General features: G+C 41.3%; 1 protein-coding gene across 3 annotated transcripts in view; it reads left to right on the forward strand.

Annotated features, from left to right (window-relative positions):
* Positions 1 to 26,376, forward strand: part of GART (phosphoribosylglycinamide formyltransferase, phosphoribosylglycinamide synthetase, phosphoribosylaminoimidazole synthetase) — a 70,069-nt gene that overhangs the window by 21,127 nt on the left and 22,566 nt on the right. For all 3 annotated transcript variants that reach the window (XM_074996726.1, XM_074996708.1, XM_074996717.1), the window contains exons 3-14: positions 1,263 to 1,411; positions 6,252 to 6,347; positions 7,831 to 8,005; positions 8,522 to 8,633; positions 12,416 to 12,484; positions 13,926 to 14,051; positions 15,197 to 15,284; positions 15,919 to 16,004; positions 17,076 to 17,244; positions 17,924 to 18,155; positions 22,200 to 22,294; positions 25,793 to 25,902. In XM_074996726.1, the coding sequence (XP_074852827.1) occupies positions 1,267 to 1,411; positions 6,252 to 6,347; positions 7,831 to 8,005; positions 8,522 to 8,633; positions 12,416 to 12,484; positions 13,926 to 14,051; positions 15,197 to 15,284; positions 15,919 to 16,004; positions 17,076 to 17,244; positions 17,924 to 18,155; positions 22,200 to 22,294; positions 25,793 to 25,902 (1,503 nt within the window). In that variant the 5' untranslated portion in view covers positions 1,263 to 1,266. The remainder of the gene's footprint in view (positions 1 to 1,262; positions 1,412 to 6,251; positions 6,348 to 7,830; positions 8,006 to 8,521; positions 8,634 to 12,415; positions 12,485 to 13,925; positions 14,052 to 15,196; positions 15,285 to 15,918; positions 16,005 to 17,075; positions 17,245 to 17,923; positions 18,156 to 22,199; positions 22,295 to 25,792; positions 25,903 to 26,376) is intronic.

A 26,376-nucleotide genomic window follows, 5' to 3' on the forward strand; every position in this document is an offset into this window, starting at 1 on the left:
ATAGAAATATGAGTTAGTAGTTAGTTACTATAGCAACACATTCTTATTGGTGCAAAGGCTGAGCTTTACCAGGCAAGATTCTGACCATGTTCAACTCCCTTTAAATTAAATTAAAATTAGTTAGTCTTAGTTCATTTGAGGGGCCCCCAATTAACTCTGACTGCAGTCAGTGGGAGTGTTTCCACTGACTTTAGGGAAAGTTGGAATGGACCCTGGATCACTCCTCTGCAGGAACAAGCCCATTTGTGTTTTAGCAGGACGTGCAGAGCTATTTCATCATTCTTACCCTTTCATTTTCCTGTAAGGAATTAAGTTCTCCAGAGAACACTCATGAGAAATCTTGAGCTATGTCATTTAGCTTAGCAATACTACTCAACCAACTAGCAAATAATTCTTCACTAATTATTTTCACATTCTTCAGAAACCTATTTAGGTCTCAAGTATAAAACGTCTGATGATTAGTTACAGACTGGTCACTAATAAACATTAATCCATGTCTTAAAACCAATGTGTAATTTGGTGCAGTTGGTAGACTCAAAAGGAGAGAACCAGGACTGGCGTATGATGTTTGTGTTGATGTGTGTTGTCATAACTCAGTGGAAATCTTCTATGATGACTGTGCTGTGCTTGTTTGAAACAGGGCTGTCATTACCTTGCTTTCTTGAGCACCACATTACACATAAAATTACAGGACAAAAATCATGCAAAACGAGTAAAATGGTATCTGCCTTTATGCGGGCAGTTACTCTGCTGACCAAACGCGTTACCTGGTTAACGTGCAGTGACATTGTTTCTCAAATAGTAAGCATTCCCATAGCACCTTAGAGACATAACAAAAGTACAGTAGAACTCCGAGATATATGCACTCAAGATGCACAAATCTCGGGTTAATGCCACTCTGAGTGGCGGGGAGCTGGTGCCTGGCTCCAGACTGCTCCCCGCTTGGGTAGCCAGGAAACTGACCAGCGCAGCAGCGTGGGGAAACTGACCAGCTGCTGCTAACAGGAGCGACTGCCACTGCTGACAGTAGCAGGGAAACGATTCTCTAGAGGGGTTTAAGCTGGGGCCTGTAGGTGACGAAAAGTGATGTTCTGCTATTTTCCTTGCTGAGCCTGTCTTGAAGTAGGTGACTTCTTGGTACCCAGCTGGCTCTGTCAGTCTGTTTATTTACTTCCCAAGGAGGGTAATTGTTTTAAGAATGCTTGGTAATGATGTTAGTGTTTTGTTCACCTGAATGCTATGACTTTGGTTATTTTGTACAGAGTGATGGCAAACCAAGTGCTTGTGATTGGCAGTGGAGGCAGAGAGCATGCCCTGGCATGGAAGTTAGCACAGTCTGCACATGTAAAACAAGTGCTAGTCGCTCCAGGAAATGCGGGAACAGCCAATAACGGGAAAATTTCAAATTCAGGTAATAAATGAAAAGGAAAACATGATATATTATTTTTAAATGTATAGTGAGAATAGTCGTGCCAAAAGTGATTAATTGATAAATTTAGGATTCTGACTATTAATAGTATAGAGGTTCTTTTTTTTTTGGACCCTTCATTCCCAAAAAGGGGGTGTTTGGATATGGTGAGAAGTATTTTATTTTTAATTACGCTCTGAGTAAAGCTGCCTTGTGCAGATTATTGCATCCTCTGCACCAGCTCAGCTGTGCTGGTGCTTCTTTGTGAGATGGAGACAAGACAGTACCCATCCTCTTGTGTAGCAAGAAACTGCAGAGGCTGACTATTAAACAAATTCTTGAATCCTGCAAAGCCTGCTCATAATTTTGATGGATAATACTAATTGTTAAGCACTTTAAAAACAAATTTGATTTTTTTTTCACAGTTGTAAAAAACCATGGAATGGGTTCAGACAATTTTTGCTTAATGACAGCAGATGTTGCGAGTCAAAAAAATTACAAACATTAAAATACACGCTGTCGACATCATGTCAAGAATATACTAAGTGAATAACCTTAAATCCAACTCCTAATAATTTCTCATGCAGATTTTTTTTTCTTACTTCACCTGTTAATTTCTGTTATGCTGATGGAACTATTTTGTCAATGTGTATGTGTTCATGTTTGGTGAAATCAGCATTTATTGGTTAAAAATCTAATTCTCCCAAGCCTACCTATGATATAGGCATCCCACTCAGGTGCCACGTTACTCCCCTTATGTGTTCTTACTCCTGCAGTGGTGTGCAGTCTGGTCAAACTTGTGCCCACAAGGAATATTAGGTGTGTGTTGAGATGTAACTTCAGTTAACTAAGAGAATTAGCAAGTTTTTAAGCATGAATGCTATAGGTAGAAATGTTGTATATATGTTTGGCATGTGGGGACATGGAGAGGTTACGACCAATGTTTTCAAAAGTCTGCATTATTTCTAGGTGCCTGTTCAGAAAGTCTTAAGTACTTACAGCATCCATTGGCTTGAGCTGTTGGTACTCATCAGTTGTAAAAGTTAGACTTAAGCTATTTAAAATTTATCATCCAAAACTGGAGGTGCATTTTGAAAATTTTGCCTCTGTAGCTTGCCTGAAGTCTTACTGTGATTCACTGGAAGAGCTGGAATAATTACTCAGTCCATGAGAAGGAGGCAGAAATTACTTGTTCCATTAGCCCACACCACTGCGGAGAATATTTTAATGACTAGCTTATGTTTCCATGTATTTGAACTAATACACCCATAAAATATATTCTTTCAAAATATGTTATTACATATAAAATGAAGATTAATGCAGTATATGCGTTAGAACTGCATAAATGCTGTGTATATGTTTGTACAGCGTCTGACCAAGTCTGTTTTTGTATTTTTTTTACTAATTTTGTATTGTATTTATTATGGAAACATGAGCCATCACAGACAAACCATAACGGCAGTTTTCAATTTCTTTCATTTGTGAATCCCTGACAAACTTTGAAAAGAGGCACAAACCCCTAGGAAGTCTTATAGTATGTGGATTTCTCTAAGTCCACAGACCACATGTTGAAGGTTTTCAATGTGGTTACTGCTCTGTAAATTTTACTTGCAGCTGAGGGGTCAACCAAAGAAATACCATATTTATTTTTCTGTCTCTTATTTCAGGGGTGAGGAACATGTGGCTTGCCTGGATTCAGCCCTTGAGACTCAGGCTTCCCCTCCCCAGCATCCAGCCTGCAGTGGGGGGTAGGGTGTGGAGCCTTGAGCCTTGCTGGCTGGAGTCTAGGATCAGATCCAGCCCACAGACTCTGCCTGGTGGGGGCAGGAAGCAGCTCTGGGCTCCACTGCTGCCACTTTTGGTCCCACAGCTGGGGGAACGGCAGCATACCACACAGCTATCTGGAGAGGCTTCTCCCACCCCCAGCCAGTCAGAGCAGCGTGGCAGAGGGTGACGCCTGGGCACAGGCGGAGAAAAGCCTCTCCAAGGAGTGCTTCCCCACACTGCCGTACCCTGGGGCAGGGGACAACAGCAGCGGCGCATGGAAGTAGGTGCCCCTGCCCCACTCACATCCCCAGCCTGTTCCCGTCCAAACCCCAACCTTCAGCCTGTGCCTGTACCCTCCCTGTCTCCCAGCCTGACCCTCCGACACACACCGTGAACTCTCCCTTCCACACAGACTCTGACCCTCAGCCTGCTTCTGCACCTTCCCTCCCATCCAGACACCACACCTGCTCCCCAGCAGCCCCCTCCTGCGCACTGAACCCTAACCCCCTCCCCCCATTTTTGGGCATACCCTGGGCCCACAGAAGAGTTAATCTGGTCTGAGGGAAATCCTGAACCTCAGTCCCCACTTCAGCACCCTCCTGCCCATGGTGCTGGAGTGCAAGGGGAGTGAGGTCTCTCAGTCAGGGGCCGCATTAGTGAAGGTTTTGTGGGTTGGTTTATTTTTTCTTTCTTTTATGTGGCCCCCAACTGATTTTTCTGTGGGTCTGGGACCCCCACCCTGAAAAAGGTTCCCCACCCCTGTCTTTGAGCATTTGCAGTGTCATCAGCCAAAGAGAACAAATCTGCTTGTCTTTGATGGTGAGGGGAAAGCAGTGAGCATTCACGTGGAAATCATATGATCCCTCTCCATCCACAATGTTAAACAAAGATCTTTGTACCCTGGTTAAACAGAGTTATAGCCAGTTCACATGAGAGCCACATGAGTAAATTAAATACTGTTATAAACATTAAAACACTGCTCTATCACTTTTCCAGTAAAATGTGTAAAAAGATGATGCATGTGCATACTGGGAACTCCAGCCCCAATCCAGCAGAGCATGAACACGATTTTGAATACTTGACTATTTCCATCAAACACTGGTTCAAGCACTTTGCCGGACTTTAACCTCCTTGAATATGTGATATGGGGTAAATCTAAACTCCCTCACATACAGAGGGACAGAACCTAGATTTCTGAGGGAGTGAATTAATATTGTGTGGTCTGAAGAGAAGTCTTCACACACACAAACCCTTGGCATTTTGGTAGAGCCAAGCCTTGTTGCTTGGACCAGGCACTGAGTCTAGATTTCACCATGTGTGAGAAAATTAGAAATAGTTACACAGGCTATTTCTACACAAGGCAGATATGCAATTTGAGCTATGGCAATTGCATAGCTCGAATCAACATATCTCTGCTCATCTGACTTGTCCATCCCTCCTGAAGAAGGTCAGTTGGAGAGTTTCTCCCGTCAACCTCCCTTATTCCTCACGTCTTGTGAGGAGTACAGGGGTCAACTGTGACCCCTGACAGGTTGATGTCTCACATCCCTACCAGATGCGCAAAATCCAGTCCCCGGAACCCCTGAGCACGTCTATCTGGGCTAATATAGACATAGTCACAGAGATATGTGAGCCTGATTATACTCTAATATATGGGGATCAGCTTCTTTTCCCAATATATGTCAGTGGGAGTGTTACTACTGGCATCAGTCTCAATAAGATTTGGTCCCAGAAGCTTGTTCTCTCTTTTTGGCAGTGATTGACAGCAGGATGCACTAGGTGACCTTTAATTCTCATTGAAATCCCATGTGTCATAATTTTCTAAGGGAAATAACGGAGATTTTAAAAAAATTACTTTTCACAAAAAGTTTACAGTTATCCCAGTTACAGAATTCCTGTCTCTCAAAAAACTGGCTGCATGGGTATCTTATTTTACAAGTCATTAAGATACAAAAAAAGATATCAAATCTTTTCTCTAACTTTAGTCATAGTGGTAAAAATTTTCAAACCTGGGTGTCGTAAGTGAGATTGTCAAATTCATTTTAGGTACCCAAATAAAAATGCTTTGTTTTCTAAAGGTAATGGGCACCTTCAGCTCAATTGTCTTTGCTGAGATTTCTGAGTGTACAACACCTCTAATGATCAGGCCACTTTTACTTAGGTGCCTGAATATGGAGTTAGGCGCCTAAGTAGAGGCACCCAGCTTTGAAAACTCTGACCTGCGTTCCTTTCTGCAGGATAGAATACAATAGTCATATGGGAAATGATTGGTTTCAAGAAGAATGCAAAAATATTCTATTTCAACCTACACTCTCAGAGAAATAATGTTGCACAGTGAACCGATACACTTAATATATGGAAAGAACAACAACAAATGAGCCAGTCTTGCTTGGGGACATTAGTACATACTGTGGAGCCTCTGCTAATATTTTGTATGCTATAAAATCGTTTTTTAGCTGGGTCTTGTAGAAGGACAAGACAATAAGCAGTATAATGCCTTGATTTTTCTTCCTGTCTCCTCTCGCTTCCCTAGCTAGATACAAGATGTCAGAGCAGATCCCAGGTTATTCTAACTTTTGCCATGCATTGGACAGAGACTCAGAAACTCATAATCTCATCTATCTCTCAGCATATAATCCTGTGGGTTTGTTTTTGTGGCATCTAAAATATCACAAACCCTTCACCTGTCCTACAAGCGTTCAGTATGGCACCTATGTTAGTAACACTTCATTATGAAAAGAGAAAAAAGTTGAAAGCAAATTATCCCATGACTAAGCAGGATTTATGATTTGCTGTCTATTTCTCAAATGGTAACAGTAACGTCAGATTGCTGTCCCTCTCCTTGCAAATCACCAGTCAAGTCCAGTCCAGAACTCCGTGAGTTCACGACTCAGCCCATTGTAGACCTTGGATTAATTTATTCTGGATAAAAGTCGTGGAATGACATTGCCTTTTTGCAAAGCTTTTATCACACATTGTTATAGTTTAGTCTTTTGCAAGCTTCTCTTTCTATTTGATATGTAACTTTTTCTGTTCTTCTATATACTGTTTAAATTTCTCTTGAATCTTTCAACAGACATATCAATCAGTAATCATGCTACTCTGATCCAGTTCTGCAAAGACAATGAAATCAAACTTGTGGTGGTTGGCCCGGAAGTTCCCCTTGCTTCTGGTAAATTTAGAATTACATTGTTATTGAAGTTCCACCCACTTATTGCTACGTAACTTTTCATAAAATTTTGGGGTATAATGTTTTGCTTTAGATGTGCTAGAAGAAATTACCATGGCTGAGGTTAGTTGTTGATTATTTCTTTATTTAGAGGCTTTCTGTTACACTGTACCTGAACACCTTATAATAATTAACACACTTATGCTGTGAAGTAGGGAGATATTACTATTCCTATTTTGCAGATGTAGCACTAAGGCACAGAATGATCGGAAGTATAATTTTCAGAGGTGCTGAATACGTGCAGTAATACAGCTGTAATTGATTTGCCCAGAGTAATGAAGGCGGCCAGGAAATCTGGTTTTAACTTTCTGTGCCGAACAAATGTTCTCAGTGTATTTTTTTGGGTTTTATTTTGTTTTGAGGGCCCGTTGTATAAAAAAAAAATCAGGGCTCCATAGGTTAATGGAATATTAGGCTGCCTTCTCTTCCCCTTGAAGTTAACAGTAAGTCTCCTGATACGTTAATTGGGAAAAGATTCAGGCCCATTGTTCCCTGAAGTTCCAGTTGGTAGTATGCTGATGAGATGCACATTTCTGAAGGTTCTTGTATGGGTAATGTAAAATTTATAAGGTCCTTTATCTATTCAGATCTTTGTTTCTAGGTGTTTGGGTTTTGTAAATGATGTCAGTGTTGTCACTAACATTTTAAGAGTTTTTTGAAAATAACTGAATGACGCAGGATTCAGTATATACAGACTATCTACAGCAGTGGTTCCCAACCTTTTCACTAGTGCGGACCCCCATCACCTCTCCAAACCATTCACAGACCCCCATCAAAGCCAGCTCTAATCACTACATACATTTCATTAAATAAAAAAGGAAACCACGGCACAGATTTTCAGACAGCATTTAATAACAGTATGGAAAGATATTTAATGATTGTAACTTCGCAATTTATTTAAAACATATTTTCTATGATCATTTTTATTTATCTTTTGTTTTTCATGGACCCCTTGCAATACCCTTGTGAATTGCTGGTGCTCTGCAGTCCCCAGCATGGGAACCACTGATCTACAGGGTTTATTTTTTCTTTTTGTTTCTCTCTCATGATCAAAAATTGCCACCTTATGTGATATTCTTCACCAGTGATTACCATGGACTTTTCAGCTGAGGACTGTAAGTCAGAGGAAAAGGAGTTGTGTCTTTTTAAAGTGGTGGTACTGCAGTAACATGGTACAAGAAGTTCTGACCTGGAGTCCTACAGCCAAGCTCAACCCCTGCTAGTCATATCAAACACTGCCTATGAACTCCATATGGTAAAAGGTCCAAAATCCCAATGATGTATCCCCTACTTGGCACAGAGGTTCTAGCTCTTACTAAGTAATGTATCAAAGTGATTAATAAAGTTGTGGCTTTACGTGACTTGTGATTTTGTAAACTGGCACAGTACTATAGTAATAGTAACTTTTAAATATATTTATTGCTAGGCATTGTTGATGACTTGGCAGGAGCTGGGGTGAGATGTTTTGGTCCTACAGCAAAGGCAGCTCAGCTAGAATCCAGTAAGAGTTTTTCTAAAGCCTTTCTTGACCGACATGGCATCCCAACTGCAAGATGGAAAGCATTCACCAATCCTAAAGAAGCTTGTAGCTTTATTACCAGGTTAAAAACATCTTTCTTAGTTATTCTTTTTTACTATCATTATCATAGTGACTTTCCAATATGTTAGGCACTTAAAGTTGGCAACCCACTAATCATTGTTATTTTTTCCAATAGTGGTACAATGTCCATGTATTCAAAAGACACCCTAAAAATAACTCTGCAAAAATGGCATCAGGATGGGTTCTACATCTATTGTTCTTTCATGACAATTCAACTGTGCTCAGATTATAAAAGAAAATATTTTTTTCCAGTTGCAAATCGTGCAACTCCAGATCAGTATCTGTAAATCATAAATTAATTCTTTCCAGTTCATGCCTGATTTACAGGAGAAGACACTTGATTAAATGTGTTTTATTCAATCAAAATTAAATGGTTACCTTGATAGAGAGAACATTAAAACTCTGATTTTCAAGCTTCAAAATCCATGACAATTGTAAGACGACTGGATTTGAAAAATGTATTAGAGGCTGACAGGTTATTATGGAATCCCTCAATCACTTTATCTTGTTTTTAAAGTGCGGACTTCCCTGCATTAGTTGTAAAAGCTAGTGGTCTGGCTGCTGGCAAAGGAGTAATTGTAGCTACTAACAAAGAGGGAGCCTGCAAAGCTGTGAATGAAATCATGCAGGTGAGTTGCTGTGTTATGTAAAGACTTACACATTGTACATGAGAATTTTGTATGTTTATTAGCAACGATGGCAAAATTTCACAGGCATTTTTGTTTGCTTTACATGGAACGTGCATTAGCCTAACACAATTTATAGATTCATAGAACATGTAGGCCTGGAAAAGACCTCAAAGTCAACAAGTCCAGCTCCCTATTTTGAGGCAGGGTCAAGTGAAACTAGACCATCACAGACAGGTGTTCATCCAAACTGTTCTTAAAAAATGTCCAGTTGTGCGTATTCCACATTCTCCTTTATAAGCGTGTTCCAGTGCTTAATGGTCCTCATACTTAGAAAGATTTTGTTAACATCTAACCTAAAACTCACTCAACTGTAAGTGGACTTAGCAAATAGTAGATCAGGGTGCTAGTCATAACTGTCTGTTATCAGGTCCTTCCTCCTCAGTCCTCTCATCTCAAGACTAAACATGCCCAGTTTTTTACACCTTTCCTAATAGGTCAGCTTTTGTAAACCTTTAATCATTTTTGTAGCTCTTCTCCAGACTCTTCTCCAATTTGTCCGCATATTTCCTATAGTATGGTACCTAGAATTGGACAAAGTTCTTCAGACGAGCTCTCACTAGTGCCAAGTAGTGGGAGACATTGACTTTCTCTGTCTTTCATACAACACTGCTGTTAGTGCATCCCAAAATATTTGCCTTTTTGGCTACTTAACATTGTTGATCCACTGTTACCCCCAAATCCTTTTCAGCAGTGCTACAACCCCACCATCTGAATCTGCTTGAAAGTCTAATCCCGTCCTCCAGAGCATTTGTAACTCCATCCCAGTTTGGTATCATCTGCAAATTTTATAAGCATCTCTCCGCTCCATTACTCAGGTCTTTCTCTTGGATTTTCTCTTGCTCCAAACGTATTTAAAGGAATACATTAATGAAAATATTGAATAATACTAGATCCAAGACTGACCCTTCACAGGATCTCACTAGATGTACCATACCGGTTTGACAGCAAACCATCGATAACTACTTTGAGTATGTGTCTTTCAACCACATGTGCACCCAACTTATATTAATTTTATCTGGATCGCATTTCCTTGTCTTGCCTATGAGTGTGTCATGTAGGACTCTGTCAGAAGAAGTGTTCCCTGTAAGCTGAGGGGTTGGGCAGCCACCCAAGAGAGAGTCAGGTGTTGCCCAGATGATTAGCAGAGCTCCTGCAGCTATCCACAATGAGAAGCATGTGTTCCTGTTCGTGGTGCACATAAAAAAATTTATTTCGTAATGGAGAGAAAAAAATTGGAGGGAACATTGGTCAGAATCTTTACTAAAATGAAGATATAGGTTGGACCTCCCTTATCCAGCACCCTCAGAACCTAAGCAGTCCCAAACAGGGATTTTGGATGCTCCTCTACTGGCCTCTGGTCCCTGCTCCCAGGCTGTGCTCCTGACTGCCAGCCCAGGTCACTTTCTGGCTGTGTGGCCACAGGCTGCCAGCTTTCTGATCCCAGCCACCAGCTCCCTGGCCACTGCCCATGGCTTTCTGGCCCTGGCTGCAGTCACTGGCCTTGACCTCGGACCACTGCCACCGCTCCTCCAGATGATGGCTGGCTGTAGTTGCCTGGCCCTAGCAGCGGCTCTTGGCCACTGGGCACCCAGCTGGTCCCTGTTCCTAGCCCCTGTGGTTCAGCTGAACCCTGCTTTACTCCTATCCACTAAGACATTAACCCTGTCAAAGAAGGAAATTAAGTTGGTTTGGCATGATTTGTTCTTCCCAAATTCATGCTGGCAGTTATAATACTCTTATTGTCTAGGGCTGTTTCTACACATGCCACTTTCTCCGAAAATGGCATGCTAATAAATGGCCTGAAATATGTTAATAAGGCATGTATGTAAGTTCCCGGCACCTCCTTAGCATAAGGCCACATGATTTGGAGTCTGGAAGACGCTCTTCCAGGCTCCAAAACGGCGTGTAGAAGCACGGCCCCCGGGACGGGGGAGGGGTCTTCCGGAACGAAGTCCTCTTTCCAGAGGCCCCTTCTTTCCAAAAATTTGTGAAGAAACAGCCTAGGTGTTTACAGACTGAATGCTATTTTTTCCAAGTATCTGCCTGGTGTATGTTTCCTTGGGTCCTCTTTGTCTCCCCCTTTTTAAAGATAGGTACAATGTTTGCCCTTGTGTCTTCTGGGATCTCAACTTTCCTCCATGAGATCTCAAAGGTACAAAATTGGTTCAGCCAGTTCCTTAAGTAGCCCTAGGATAAATTTCATCAGGTCCGGATGACCTGAAAACATCTAATCTATCTAAATACTCTTTAAGCTGTCTTTCCCTGTTTTGGCTTGCATACATTCCCCTTTTCTGTTAATATTAGTTGAGTATCTGCTCACCCTTAATCTTTATAGTAAAAACTGAAGTAAAAGGTGCATAAAACAGACTTTAATGTTGTCTGTTATTAGTTCTCCTTCACCATTAGTTAAGGACCTAAATTTTGTTTGTCTTTTTCTTGCTCAAAATGCACTTAAAGGAACTTTTCCTTTTATATCCTTGATTGTTCTTTCTCAAGTGGAATATTTTGCATTTGTCCTATTGAATTTCATCCTATTTACTTCGGACCAGTTTGTCCAGATCATTTTGAAAGTTAATCATATCCTCTAAAGCACTTGCAACCCTTCCCAATTTGGTATTATCCACAAACTTTGTAAGTGTACTCTCTATGCAGTTATTTAAATCATTGGTGATGATACTGACCAGAACTGGACTCAGGACTTGTCCATGTGGAACCCCACTCAATATTCCCTTATACCCTGAGTGTGAACAACTGGTGGTAACTCTCTGGGAATGGTTTTCCAATCAGTTGGGTACACATCTTTTATTAACTTGATCTAGGTTGTATTTCCCTTGTTAGTTTATGAGAGAGTCATGCAAGACAGTATCAAAATCCTTAATAAATTTGAAATACCACATCTATCACTTCCCCTATCAAGGCTTTTAAGCCTGTCAGAGAAAGCTATTAGATTGGTTTGACATGATTTGTTTATGACAAATCCATGTGGTTTGTTACTTATCTTTTTTTCTTCTTCATGATGGCAAGTTCATTGCTTGATTATTCGCTCCATTATCTTTCCAGGTGCAGAAGTTAAGCTGACTGATCTGTAATGCCCTTATTCCCCTTTTATAAATTGGCACTATATTTGCCCTTTTCCAGGCGTCTGGAATCTGTCCTGTCTATCATGAGCTTTCAAAGATAATCACTAAAGTCACATTTTTTTCACATCCCTGAATGACATAAGGTATTCCGAAAAATGTGGTAGTATAGACATGGCCTCAGAGAGCCACAAAATTGCTTTGGTGATGCACTGCAGTAATATATGGTCAGCCTGCAGACATTACAGTGAAGAGGTGTTCTCATATTCCTTTATAATGTGTTTTGAACAAAAGTATTTTCTGACAAAGTGGTTATTCTGCTCTACAATGCTGAAAAATCATTGTTACAGCCTGAAATATTATTGTTTCAAAACTTAATACAAAGACGTATGAGAAACTGCCAGTCAGTAACCTAAGTGGTTTCAGTGTTGAGTGTATAAACTCTCAAGAGTATGTCAGCATTATATAAACTGGGGAGGAAAAAAAGCATTCAACATTGCCAATGTGTGTAATGTAGAAGATAAACATATATGTGGCACCATTTGTCCCTTTTCCTTGCTGGTTTGGGCAGATTACAAAAGTTTGAATGTTGTTTGAAAATGACTGAAATGGAGACAGAAGAAACAAAGATGATTTCTAATGCAGGATAAGACTTTTGGAGCAGCTGGAGAAACTGTTGTTGTTGAAGAACTGCTCGTAGGAGAAGAGGTTTCTGTAAGTATGCTTCTTGTCCTTTTAAGAGTTTGGTTTATAGTTCACTGAGAAAACATTTAGGCATGTATTCTACCAGGTTATTTAGAAGGTACTGTACAAGTAACTGATATCAGCACCTGAATTCTTTTTAACACTAACGCCCTTTAACACCATTCTAGTAGTCTGCAGAAGTTTGCAGTAGACATGAATTTCAGTTTAACCCACTGTTAGGCTTCTTAACTCCGGCACGCTGCTGTAAACAGACCATGCAGGCCGCATATCTAGAAGAATTGCATTGTAACTTTCTATTAATGCTGTAGTATAGAAGATGTAAGTTTGGTCTTAGGTTTCTCACTCAAGGCTAAAACGGGCTTATATTAGATGAGGTGCATTTGAGCTTTAGAGGCTGAGGTGATATATATGAAAGATAGTGGTCACTATTTACCAGTCAGACCGGCTGCTGTTGACCTGCCACATCAGTATGCTACCCTGCCTGATGGAAACAGAAATGCAGGTATCAGGTGGTTGTCTTCTTTAGAGTGACCTGGGCTGGAACTAAAAGAAGCTTAGACTGGTAGTCCTTGAATTAAATATACACAGAGTGATAGTGTTAATTAGCCAAAGGAACATCAGAGGACTTCAGTATAAAAACATCAGAACTTTCTTGAAAATTCTTGGAGGACTTTAGTAAATCAGCCTGAGGTTATAGGTCTGTTTACAGGAGTGGATGGGTGAGGTTCTGTGGCCTGAAGTGTGCTGGAGGTAAGACTGGATGATTGTGATAGTTTCTTCTGGCCTTAGAGTCTGTGGAAAAAGAAAAATTGTACTTGGTTGTCAAAAATAATCCGCCATGGGTGAGTACAATTTTGTAGGGTCAGAAATTTGTATGTTTCTGGGATCTTTTTGCTTACTCTTGTAAGGGGTACCCCTGTCTGCCGCTGAATGGAATTATAAAAGATTGTTGTAAGCAGTCCTTAGCAAGCAATATTTGCAGTTGCCCAGACAATGAGTGACAGCACTTAATTCTCAGAAGAGAGTGGCCTGGGGAGCTCTTTAAAGACACTTTGAAGCATGGTATCTATGTAATTTTGAAAGTCAGTTTGTTTTTTGTGAGGGGAAGAAGCGAAAATAATTAGGTAATGCTTCCCTTCCTCAGGAGTGACCTCTGCAATGGAACATTCCAGTTATGCTTTTTGTCTGTGCCTCTTCAGTGCCATTCTGCTGGTCCTACAGAATAACTTGTATATAAGGGTTCTGTGGCACAAGATGTTAGTTCTTTGGCGAGGTGGGGGAAGAAGTGCGTAGAAAGCTAATGTTTTCTATTACTAGAGGTTCAAATGTATTGCTTTTACACCAGGCTTTATAATATAAATCCGAAAACTGATTTTATGTTCACTGTTTCCAATGGTATTAGTTTTAGTCATACACATTTGGGTATTTAACAATTCGTCTTCACTTACAGTGCTTGTGCTTCACTGATGGTGTCACTGTTGCCCCCATGCCACCAGCCCAGGATCACAAACGGTTAATGGATGGAGATCAGGGCCCAAACACTGGAGGGATGGGAGCTTATTGCCCAGCACCACAGGTACAAAATGAGATTGGAAAGCTGCTTTGGTGGAGTTTAATATTAAAGTTTATGTGTACTCTTTGTTCTACCATGGCAAACCAGATTGGAGAGAGAGGTCTTCTAACAGCAGGACTATGTCTCCCTGGGCTTGATTTCCTAATTGTCATGCACTAACAAGTGTTGCACTCTTACCGAATTACATTATAATTGTCAGGGTGAAAGTCTGTTTTCTGCCCTATTGCATTTTGTGCCAGTGTGTAGTTTTACTAAATGCTGTTCATCAATACCAAGTGGTTAAAGAGGATTTTTTCTCTTCACTAGTTTAGAATGATTAGCCTTCGCTCTGTCTCTCATTATGATTTAGTCTCTCTGTTTGATCAGTAACTGTTATTTGCAAAGAGATGCACATTATTTTCTTTTGAAGAATAATCTGGTGAACCGACTTCTTTTTCTCTTGTAAAATTAAACTTTGTGTCACAGCATAGCTCTGCTGATTTTATTGGACAGTGATTCTCTCAGTTATGTTCATTCCAGCCTTCACTTTTCTTGATGCACTGTCCAGTGGCCCTTCCTGCATCCACTTACATGCATACTTAGCTTTATGTACACAAGGGCTGAGTCTACACTTGCCCCCAACTTGGAAGGGGGCATGTTAATCAGGGTGGCGGGAGATTACTAATGAAATGCTGCCGTGAATACACATCACTGCATTATGCTCATTCTCCCCCGCAGCAACTCCAAAGCTTCAAACGACACATGGCTACATGCATGCCGGCACTTTTGAAGTTTGAAGCTTCAGAGTTGCTGCGGGGGAAGAATCGCCTAATGAAGTGCTGCATATTCACTGCAGCACTTTATTAGTAATCTCCCACTGCCCTGATTAACCTGCCCTCTTCAAAGTTGGGGGCACGTGTGGACAAGCCCAAGGAGTTCCAGGGACGTCGGTGAGATTACTTGCATCATCTGTAGAGTTAAGCATATGTGTAAATGTTGAGGGATCAGGACTATAGTGTGCTCTTTCTGGATACTCACTTTCTCTTGTTGAAATATGTGTTCGTGTGAAAGGTACCCACAGTATTGCTGCATGGCTCTGAAAACAATGCAAAAAAAAGCATGTGAACAACACTAAAAAACCACATTAATTTTTAATCATATTTTATTAGATTTCCAAAGATTTGTTCCTAAAAATCAGAGATACAATTCTTCAGAAAACAGTTGATGGCATGAAAGAAGAAGGTGTCCCTTATATTGGTAGGTGGAAGCTTTTGTTTTTGTTGGACGTTTGTGTCTTTAAACAACAAACATAACTTACTTACTTCCCCACCTTCCCCTCCCACTGCAAGTCCCATCCAGTGACCACTGAAGTCAGTGAGAATGCTTTTTACTTCTGTGGGAGCTGGATTTGGCTCCAAGGGCTTGATCCAAAGCCCATTGAAGTCAGTGGCTTCTTTCTGTTGCATCCTATGAATTGAGCCCCACATGAGCAAGAGTGGTAAGGGCGTAATTTTCAAATGGAGTTTGGAACATTGTGTCTGCAGTTGTTTGTTCCTGTAACATTAACAGGGCAATCACTCATGAGTGCAAGTAATGCAATTTGTGTCTCTCTACACACATCAGGTAACTGTGTGCCTTCTTTCTATTATATTTACCCACAACTGATTACATTAGAAGAACAGTGGCCACAAACAATTTTGGATAAAATTCTGCATGCTGTTATGGAGAATTTTTATCCTAAAATGTTTGCTTGAAATTAAGGTCTGAAGAGAACATAGTCTCGCAGCCCCTTAATAATAGCATTGCAAAAGCAACATCTGTTATAAACAGTTTTAAAACAAATGGCCTGTACAGTCACTTAGACTAGTTCTAATGTGATTTGTCATTTTAGGTGTGCTGTATGCTGGATTAATGCTTACCAGTGATGGCCCTAAGGTTCTAGAGTTTAATTGCAGGTTTGGTGACCCAGAATGTCAGGTGAGTGTCTGAAAATAGTTTAATAGTATAGAAAAAATATACCACACTTTCACCTAAGCTTCTTTATAAGCACTGACTCTAAATAAGGCAGACTTAACCAAAGATCTAATTCATAATTTGCTAATTGTGTTAAAATTTAAAATCAAATTTAGATTTTGAGTTTTATATAGGAATTGCTGTCAAAATAGTTAGTTTCTTAGAGATTATTAAGTAGGATTTGTATATGTGCCAAAAAGTTTTTGAGTGCTGAACAAACTACAAAGTTGAATCCCAGACCTACACAGCTTTTGAATCTCCTATCTTAATGCCTGCTTTCTTTATTTTCAGTTTTAGGCATCATATATCTGCATTTCATGAGAAGTGAGTCTTTAGAAGGGATGTGAATTTATATTACTGTGTTTAAAATTTTGAAGATCTGTTGTCTGGTTGAATGTAATGTAGGACCAGATTGTGAATCCTTTATTCACATTGGTGAGATGGTAGATGTACATTCCCTTTGGCTTTTCTTGCATTAGTGACCAGATGTTCATAAAAGCATGTTCATTATTTTATAAGCAGATTTTATTTAGAGCTAAATATATTGTTTTTAGTAGTTTAGAGTTCACCATTAATGTTGATTGCTTCTTTTCATTTCGTATGGATGACATAAATAAACCAGTGACTTTCACTGTTCAGATTTAATCTCTGTTTAGTCTCATTTTCTGGTTCTCTTTTTGTATCAAAAATGTCAGGAGAGTATTTACTTTTCTAAAAAAATTATTTATTTGGACTTTCTCTATTAAGTTTTGTTTAATGAAATTAGTTGAATAGTAACAGAGAGAAAGCCGTGCTAGTCTATATACTATCAAAACAAAAAAGCAGTCAAGTAGCACTTTAAAGACTAACAAAATAATTTATTAGGTTAGCTTTCATGGGTCTGTCCCGCGAAAGCTCACCTAATAAATTATTTTGTTAGTCTTTAAAGTGCTACTTGACTGCTTTTTTGTTTTAATAAAACGTGTGTTCTTAAAAAGTCTAAATTTGGAGCTCAATTCAACCTTAGTTTCTTTTTAACTTGTCGACATTGTGTAGGTAATTCTTCCACTATTGAAGAGTGATTTGTATGAAGTAATAGAAGCAACCATCAGTGGAAAGCTGTCTAGCTCCATGCCTGTTTGGTCTGAAGACAGTGCAGCTGTGACTGTGGTCATGGCTAGTGAAGGTTATCCAGGGAGTTATGCCAAGGGCTTGGAAATAACAGGTAAACACAAAGAGTTACTGTTCAAGAAGTTTTCCCCTTATGCCTGGCATGGATTAACCTATGCAATATAAAGCTCTGGAAATGTCATAGTTTACAGCTTTGCATCAGCAAGAGACAGTTGCATTTTAATCTCCTACAATTAGATTATTAACTTTCATGAGTCAAATAGAATGTCTTTCTTTTCACATAAAGTCCAGACTGGGGAGGAGAGCTGATGCTTTACTCTCACTCTGTATACATTATGGCCACAATCACACAGCATTTCCCCCTCATAGCATCCTTTATTTTCTGGCCGTTCTGTGTTTCTTAAATATGGACTGTGTTGGTGAGGTGCTGTGAAACCAAAGGCTAGCCCTAAATTCATCAGTTCCCATTGTTATTTTGGTCACTCGTCATAACTCAGAGTAGAGTCATGCAAAGTACAACTAAACATTAAATCTGCTAGAAGATGTCTCAGCTAAGTGCTTCCTTCTGCATCCCAGGACATTTAGATAATGCATTTGGTTGTCAACAGAACGTCGCATTTTGATATTTATATAGTTATCAAAGTGGTTATATGGTCCTGCACTGTCAATCTTGAGCCTTGATGGAGGCTTCTAGGGACCACTGGAATGCAAATAATTTATAATAAATGAAGTATTTTAAGTGACCAATTCTTTATATTGTAATATAATTACAGGATTCTCTAAGGCTAAAGAACTGGGGCTGGAGGTGTTCCATGCGGGCACAGCAGGAAAGGATGGCAAAATAGTTACTAGTGGTGGAAGAGTTCTTACGGTAACAGCTATCAAGAAGGATCTGATGTCAGCCTTGGAAGAAGCCAACAAAGGAGTAGCAGCCATACAGTTCGAGGGGGCCATTTACAGAAAGGATATTGGTTATCGGGCTATAGCTTTCCTCAAACATTCCAGGTATCTATCTGAAAGTGCTGCCTGAAACTAATTGTAGTTAGTGCTACCTGAAGTTATTGAAAGACATCACTAACTCAAGAGATCACCTAACTTGGTGTCTCTAGCTAGCTTCTAATGTGCTCAGATGCAAGTACCAGTATTCGGTTGGTGTCCCTGCGGATATCAAAAGAAGCAGGGACTGAATGGGTTTGGAAACTGAATTACTCTCGCAACCTAGAACTGATTCTTTCAGGTCTGCGGTAAACCACACGGACAAGCAAGTTTAGGGTAACTTGCGCTGCAGCTGCCTGTATCGTGCCTATTCTGTGGATGTAGGACTTCAGTTTCCAAAGCAATAAAAAATAGTAACTTTCTCCTGTACTAAATTCACATTACCCGTTAGTCTACTATTAGTCATCCGATCTGCTAATTGGAGAAATATTAGAGGATTGTTTTATTGGGTTCATTTTAATGTTGTTAAAATGTATGTTAAAAAGAACAAGAAGCTTTGGAAGTCCTGCTTTATTGAGTTTTGACTAAACTAGCTTTCAATTTGTAATTCATTTTGAAGTAGTTCTGAGAGACACAGGGATATCAATCCTGGGAAGACAGGTTTTATTTTTGTTTTTCTCTTGACCATTGTCTCCCTTGCTATTCTTGGCTGTTGCTTTTTGATGTAGGTAGGAATCTTTTGAAACTTTTTAACTGATATTGCCAAATATGAAGCATTTTTTTTAAACCACCTCTTCCCCAGTTCATTAACCATCATAATAACTTTTGGTAATAAACCATTATGCAAAGTATAAGAGGGTATTGTTAGTAAGAGTCTCTGTTTTGCTACTAGTGTACCATTTGATTAGTATATTGTAAAGCCAGCTGTGTACGATCAATAAATTAACTAAATATGAAACGGTGCTTGTATTTAGTCGTCTTTCTCCTGCAAATACCGTACATCCTTTGATAACTTAGTTATGTGAAAGTGTATAATTGTAAATGCTAAAAATTATCAAAAATTTGTATTACTTGAGAAAAGAGTGTACTTTAGCAGCCATCTGGAGCCTGACCCTGTAAAGCACTGAACTTAGGGAGCATGGCCAGAAAGGGAGCATGGCTGGAATACCTTTGCACTCTTTTGATCGCCAGTTCGCATGTCAGCCCTTCGTGAGCTAGTGTAGGTTAGAGTGGCTTTGAGACTACTCTAATATATATTGGAGGCCAAGTGGCACCTGGCAGCTTCATGTACTGGGAAAACAAATGGGTGATGCAAAACAATCTTTGCACCACCTTGTGTTAAGTACAGGTCACAAGGGCCAAAGATTGGTCCCATGAAGTACAGCAGCAGTCTCTAGGAACTGATACTGCAAGGCCCTGGGAGGCTGACGGCTGCTCCTGTAGAGGCAGCTCAGTGGAGGCTCATAGTACCTGACAGAGGCTGGCATTGATGTCTAGCTCTATAATGCAACCAGAGTGTTTCCTAAGAAGGAAATATTCTCTTTATAAGAAAAACTAAAACAAAATCCCGCATGTGTTTAGGAACTGAAAACGTTTGTTTCTCTTTTTGTATGTTTGAATGGAAATGCGCGTACATGCGGCTATATTTTTATAGGGGATTTTTCTTAATATTCGGAGAAGAGGGCAATCATTCTTATCGAGGTGGGGAACCTTTGTTGGGTTGGGGGCCACTGAACCACAGACAGATAAGTCAGGGGCCACACAAGTGAGAAGGAGGTAAAAACCCTCAGTGAGGTTCCCAACTGAAAAACAGGACTCCCCCCATTCTCCCACACATCAGCCCTGGAGCCCTGGGGGGAGGCCAGAGCTAGTACATTTTGATAGACTCTGGGACTGATGTGTGAGGGAAATGAGGGGTTCACTGGGAGGGGGCTGCCAGGAAGTGGGCTTGGGGTGTAGGGTCTGAGCAGGAGGGAGAGTGCAGGAGTGGGCTGGGGGTGGGCAGTCCATGCAGGAGTGGGGTGCAGGAGCAGGCTTCTGGTTAGGGCCTTGGGGGTGCAGGAGCAGGTTTTGGGTGGGGAGTCTGGAAGGGAGGGGGTGCAGGAGTGGTGTAGGTACGCAGGGTCCGGGTAGCGGGGAGTGCAGCTTATTTGGGCAGCACCCCCGGACACGTGCTCTGCATGCTCCCCACCACCACTCCCTGGCACTGCCCCCCTCTTTCTCTGATTGGCCAGAATTCAGGCCAGAGCAGAGGAGTGAAGCCTCTGAGAGGTGCTGCAGTTGCCACTGCCAATCCCAGTCTCCTTCCTCCAGCTGGGCGAATGGAAGCAGAGCCTGGAGCTGCTTCCCGCTCTCCCTGCTCCCGGCAGATCCCATAGTCTGCATTTTGCCCCGGCATGCCTGATCTGGCCCGCAAGGCTTGGGGCTTCCCACCCCCAGCCCTGCTGCAGGCCGGATGCAGAAGAGTGGTGCCCTGAGCCTCGAGGTCCAGATCCAGGCAAGCCTGGGGTTTCCCCACCTCTGTGATAGATGTCCATTCCTGAACCAATATCAGGCTTCACCTTGGGAATAAACTTGATACTGAATCACAGATATTAGAGAGCTAAAATATCTAGTAGTCCGATGCTCTACAGCCTGTGACTCTTTAAGGACTTCTTTGTAATTTCCAATGCTATAATCGCAAAGTTAAAAAAAAATGAAATAAAAAAAATCCTGATTGTTTTTGATAATCTGTGAACATCCGAAAGCCCAAAAATGAACAACTCATGTCTAAATAGCAAAAGATACATGATCTCAAAACGCTGGATAACTCCCCCAGTGTCCTCCAGAGAGAGAGAGAGAGAAGGTTTGGGAGTGAAAGTCAGGAAAACAACAGTACAAATGCATAAAATGTATAAAAAGTGTGTACACATCCAGCAGTAAACATGTATCACGTTACAAATTGCTGTGTGTGCGCTGGTCTCAAAACGGGTTACGAAAGGTGCCGTTTAATGTTATTTATTAAGGACCGTCTTGTATTCACATGCGTCGCAGCTCTTGAATTTATTGAGTTTTTTACTGAAATGCAAAAAATGGCTCTTCTTGCTACTTTGGTTGCTGACTCCTGTATTAATCCATCTCGTCCATACCCGTGACAGTAAGAGAACTTGGATTGCTCAGTCAGTCTAGTGCATTCACTACAACTGGGCGTTAAAAGCCACTACAATGACCATCACAAAAATAAAACATTTTCTTCCTGTGAATATGGAACTAATATCTTATATGCCAGTTAATACCATGTACATTCCAATTTATATATATGCATGTATTAACTGACTTAAAGGGTACACATTACAACCAAATATTCATTGGGTGCATTTTACATAGATTGTGCATGTATGTATGTGTGTATATATACTATAAAGGGCGCTGAACAATGTGCATTCTTTGAGCAGTCTTGTGCTGGAAAGGTTTTTGAAAGTAAGTTTACATATTTATTGTTCTAAAAAAGCCCTAGATTTTGTGCTGCTGTCACCTGAGTCATTAAAGAAGGAATTGCCTTAAACTAAAGTTCAGGGAAACATTTTCATAGAGTAGTACTGGTGCATGTAATGCTGTCATTGTGGGTTGCTGTTTTAAGCTTGATCATGCATGCCACTAAGCACCTTTGCCTGATCCATCAAAGAACTTTAGCAGATGCTTCATTTTTAGCCTGTGAGTATCCAGTTAAAGCCAATGGACCAGTGTCTTCTGAGCCAAGTCTCTTGTCCCTCCTTTGAATGCCATATTTGGGTGAACTGTATTCTGTGTAGCCATTATCTTATGATCTGTTCTCTGATGCTGTCCTTATGCTGCCTAACAGCATTTAAATATCACACAGCACTGTACTCCTGTGTCTGGTCTTCAGACATGTGCCTGAGCTTTGCCTCAAAACAGCTGTGAATAGCAAAGTACTGTGCAAATATGAAAGGGGGATGGTGCTACTAGAAAAACTCCCAGTGAGTTCACCAGGACCAGAACTGCATTCTGTATACTTAATTTCCACATCATCATGTTGTAGGAAATTAAATAAAAGGCAAACATTTATGCCATTAGTAATGGGTTACTTTAAACTTTTTTTAAACAATCTTTTAGAGGCCTGACTTACAAAAACAGTGGAGTAGACATCGCAGCTGGCAATTCCTTGGTCCAGAACATTAAACCCTTTGCAGCAGCCACCTCGAGACCAGGTAAGCTTAGATTTATACTATTAATCCTAGTTCACTCAGTTCTTGACAATCATGCGTGTCATTAGATCTTCAGAGTGATGCAAATGCTCATGTGTGTCTTGCCTTGAGAAGTCAAGGTTGAACAAATACCAAAGAGATATTCAAAATGCAGAAACTGCTAATGCTACAGAATCATTTGTCAAAATGACCCTACAGAAAATATTACCTGGGAGGAGAAACACATTTTCAACTCTCCTGGAGTTCAGCAAAATTGAGGGATTCCCATGCCTCACCCCGGTTTATTTCTAAATTTAAGATAGATGAACAAAAATCTCACCATAGCATATTTAATTAGATACGTTATCAGGTTGAGTATAGTATCAAAGATGAGGTTTTTTTTCTTAAATAACTGTCTCAAAAATTGTGGCTTTTTACTGAAAATGTAAAACTCCTCATCCCTCAAACATGGAATTCCCTCACTTATGCATACAAGAGACCCGTGTGCTGTTCAGATAACACTTATCAGGTCAGAGCCTCATGCTGGTTTCAGAAATCTGCTTTGCCTTAGCCAGACACTAACGGTGGTAGAATGAAGTGAAGGTCTGCAATAAAATACAGACTTTTTTTAAATACAGCTTTATTTCAATTTTCAAATTATCTAAGTGCCTTCAAATAACTTTATATATTTTCATGTTTAACACAACCGGGAATAATGATCATTAAAACTATTTTTCCAATTTTGCTCCTTTCATTGTTAGTTTTTAAATGTGTGCTAATAGGCCCATAGTCAGCAGTTCTGGGCCCCCAGGCAGAAATCAGTGGGCCTCCTGTTCTTCCCCTCCTGAGAAGCCGCAAGCACCCCCTCTCTGTCAGAAGTGCCCTGAGCCAGCCCAGCCCTGTCCCCCACCTGCTCGGTGCTCCCTTCCCTAGATGCACTCTGCCTGCTCTGGGGACAGCCGCAACAGCGTGTCTTGATTGAAAGATGTTTGTGATATGCCCGAGGCAGTTAGGCAGGTTTGGGGCTCCAGTAACCCCACTCTGGAACATACATGGGGCATCTCACAAGCGTCTTTCAAACAAGCGATGCTTTTAGGCAGATCTACTGCAGCAACAACCGGGACCTTTTAAATTTCTGGGCCCCTGGACAATTGCCCCTTTGCCACTCTGTTGGCGGGCCTGTGTGCTAACATTAATAGCTAGAAGGCAAACATAAATCTACTTGACAATACACTGTAGGCAAATGCAAAGTGCTCCACTTAGGAAGGAACAATCAGTGTCACACATACAGAATGGGAAAAGACTGCCTAGGAATGAGTACAGCAGAAAGGGATCTAGGGGTTATAGTGGACCACAAGCTAAATATGAGTCAACAGTGTGATGCTGTTGCAAAAAAAGCAAACATGATTCTGGGATGCATTAACAGGTGTGTTGTGAACAAGACACGAGAAGTCATTCTCCTGCTCTACTCTGCACTGGTTAGGCCTCAGCTGGAGTATTGTGTCCAGTTCTGGGCACCGCAGTTCAGGAAGGATGTGGAGAAATTGGAGAGGGTCCAGAGGACAGCAACAAGAATGATCAAAGGTCTAGAGAACATGACCTATGAAGAAAGGCTGAAAGAATTGGACTTGTTTAGTTTGGAAAAGAGAAGATTGAGGGGGGACGTGATAGCAATTTTCAGGTATCTAAAAGGGTGTCATAAGGCAGAGGGAGGGAACTTGTTCTTCCTTGCCTCTGAGGATAGAACAAGAGGCAATGGACTTAAATTGCAGCAGGGGAGGTTCAGGTTGGACATTAGGAAAAAGTTCCTAACTGTCAGAGTGATCAAACACTGGAACGAATTGCCAAGGGAGGTGGTAGAATCTCCATCACTGGAGATATTTAAGAAGAGGTTAGATAGATGGCTTTCAGGGATGGTCTAGAAAGTGCTTGGTCCTGCCATGAGGGCAGGGGGCTGGACTCGATGGCCTCTCGAGGTCCCTTCCAGTCCTACTCTTCTATGATTCTATTATAAAATGGGTGTTGCATCTCGGTGGGGTGGAAGAGATATCCTGTTGAAAACTTTCTACACAGAGCAATGGGCTTCAAACTATTACAGCGATTTCTTGTCTGCTTTTACAAAAATATTGTAAGTACAAGATGGGACAGTCTAACTATTGAATGAGCAATCGCAAGAGCTGTATTACTGTAGACCCCCAACTTATGTGAGGGTTGCGCTTCTGCGCATCCTCATGTTACTCAGATTTCACGGAAGTTGGTGGGAGGAGCTGGGAACCAGGCGACAGCCAGGAAACTGACCAGCACTGGATGTGGTTCCAACTGGTCACATGTTACATCCCCTTTGTATGGAAAGTCAAAGTGACTTAAGCTCTTGGATCATATATACACATTTGCAAATGTTAGTTCTGGTACATGTAAAAGGTGCTGATAACCTGGTATACTGAAGTCCTAGCCACTTAGGACCCATTCCTAGAAGTCATCCAAACAGCACTCCCATTGGAACTGAGCCCAGAACAGCTGGCCTCTGATCCAGCAAACCATTTAGTTTCCTGGCTCCTGCAAGCCCAGGGGAGCTGGGAACCAGCTTGCCGCCACTCTGGGAGCAGGCTGCAAGTCAAAATGGCGCATATTTGGGGGGTTACTGTACTATAATATAAGAGTAAAAGGGTAGGGAACTCCCTGTGTGTCAAGGTTTAAGTCCAGTGAAGCAATTAAAGCATATGCTTAACTAGCCTATTGTGGAACTGCCCCCATATTTAAAGTTACACGTGTGCTTTAATGAATGGTTTGCTGGATCAGAGGCCAGCTGTTCTGGGCTCAGTTCCAATGGGAGTGCTGTTTGGATGACTTCTAGGAATGGGTCCTAAGTGGCTAGGACTTCGGTATATCAGGCTATCAGCACCTTTTGCTAGCACCAGAACTAACATTTGCAAATGTGTATAAATGATCCAAGACCTTAAGTCCCATTGACTTTCCATACAAAGGGGACGTAAAATATGACCAGTCAGAACAGTGATGGTTTTCAGTCACTTTGCACATATTTTGCACAGGTGTAAGCAGTTACACGGTGTAGAGCAGTGAACAGTCAAACCCAGAGGAAACAAATACAGTTTAGAGATGTATGATTTGCCATGTTTGGATACTCTGCACTTTCATTTATGCTCAGATACTGCTTTGGAAATTTGATAGTATATTAGTTGGTATGTTCCTCCCTCAAAAAAACAACATCACTTTGTTATTTTATCAATAGCATAGACACATGGGAGCAAAATTTATGCCCTGAGCTCAGCCCTTATTCCCCAAAGGCCTAAATGAATGATAGGGAGTTAGACCCTGGCCTCGTTTAAAAGAGCCTGAGGCTGCTCTGGAGGTGTAGTTGGTCTTTGGGAAAGCTGAGGGGGAGGGCTTAGATTAAAGTCCTGTTAGGTGGCTTTGGAATGAACCTCTTCAGTGGGTGGAGGATCCTGCAGGTTTTGTGGGAGTAAATGTTGAATTTCCTTGTCCTTTTTCTCTGGTTGGCAGGCTGCAATGCAGAGCTTGGAGGGTTTGCCGGTCTGTTTGACCTGAAAGCAGCTGGTTACAAAGATCCTATATTGGTGTCTGGAACTGATGGTGTTGGAACAAAACTCAAGGTAACTGAAAGCACCTGTGCTGGAAGGGACATTCTGTTTAAAATCAAAACACTTTCCACATCAGTGCCAAGGTTCTCAGTAGGGGATGCGTGTTGTGTTCAGAAGAATATGCATCCATACTTTTAAAAAGCATCCTCTTTCTGACCCCAGTTCAGCTAGGTAAATGCCTAATATAGCAGCCACCCCACATCCATCCCAGCACCTCCTGCCCTGCAGATCAGCCCCTCCTCCTTCCCAGCACCTTCTGCCTACCGCAGTCAGCTGTTTCACAGCATGTCAGAGGCACTGGGAGGGAGGGGGAGAAGCAGGGACAGGGCATGCTCAGGGGAGGGGCTGGAAAGAGGCAGGAGAGGATGGAGCAGAGCCTGGTCCACAGGGGTGGGGACAGGATCTGAGCATCTGCTGGGTCCAGAAAAAGCTGGTGTCTGTGTGTTAAGCCTTATCTACTTGTTCTGTGTACCTGCGTAATCTTCA

Source organism: Carettochelys insculpta, chromosome 1 (assembly GCF_033958435.1).
Source record: "Carettochelys insculpta isolate YL-2023 chromosome 1, ASM3395843v1, whole genome shotgun sequence".
Classification (NCBI taxonomy): Eukaryota; Metazoa; Chordata; order Testudines; family Carettochelyidae; genus Carettochelys; species Carettochelys insculpta.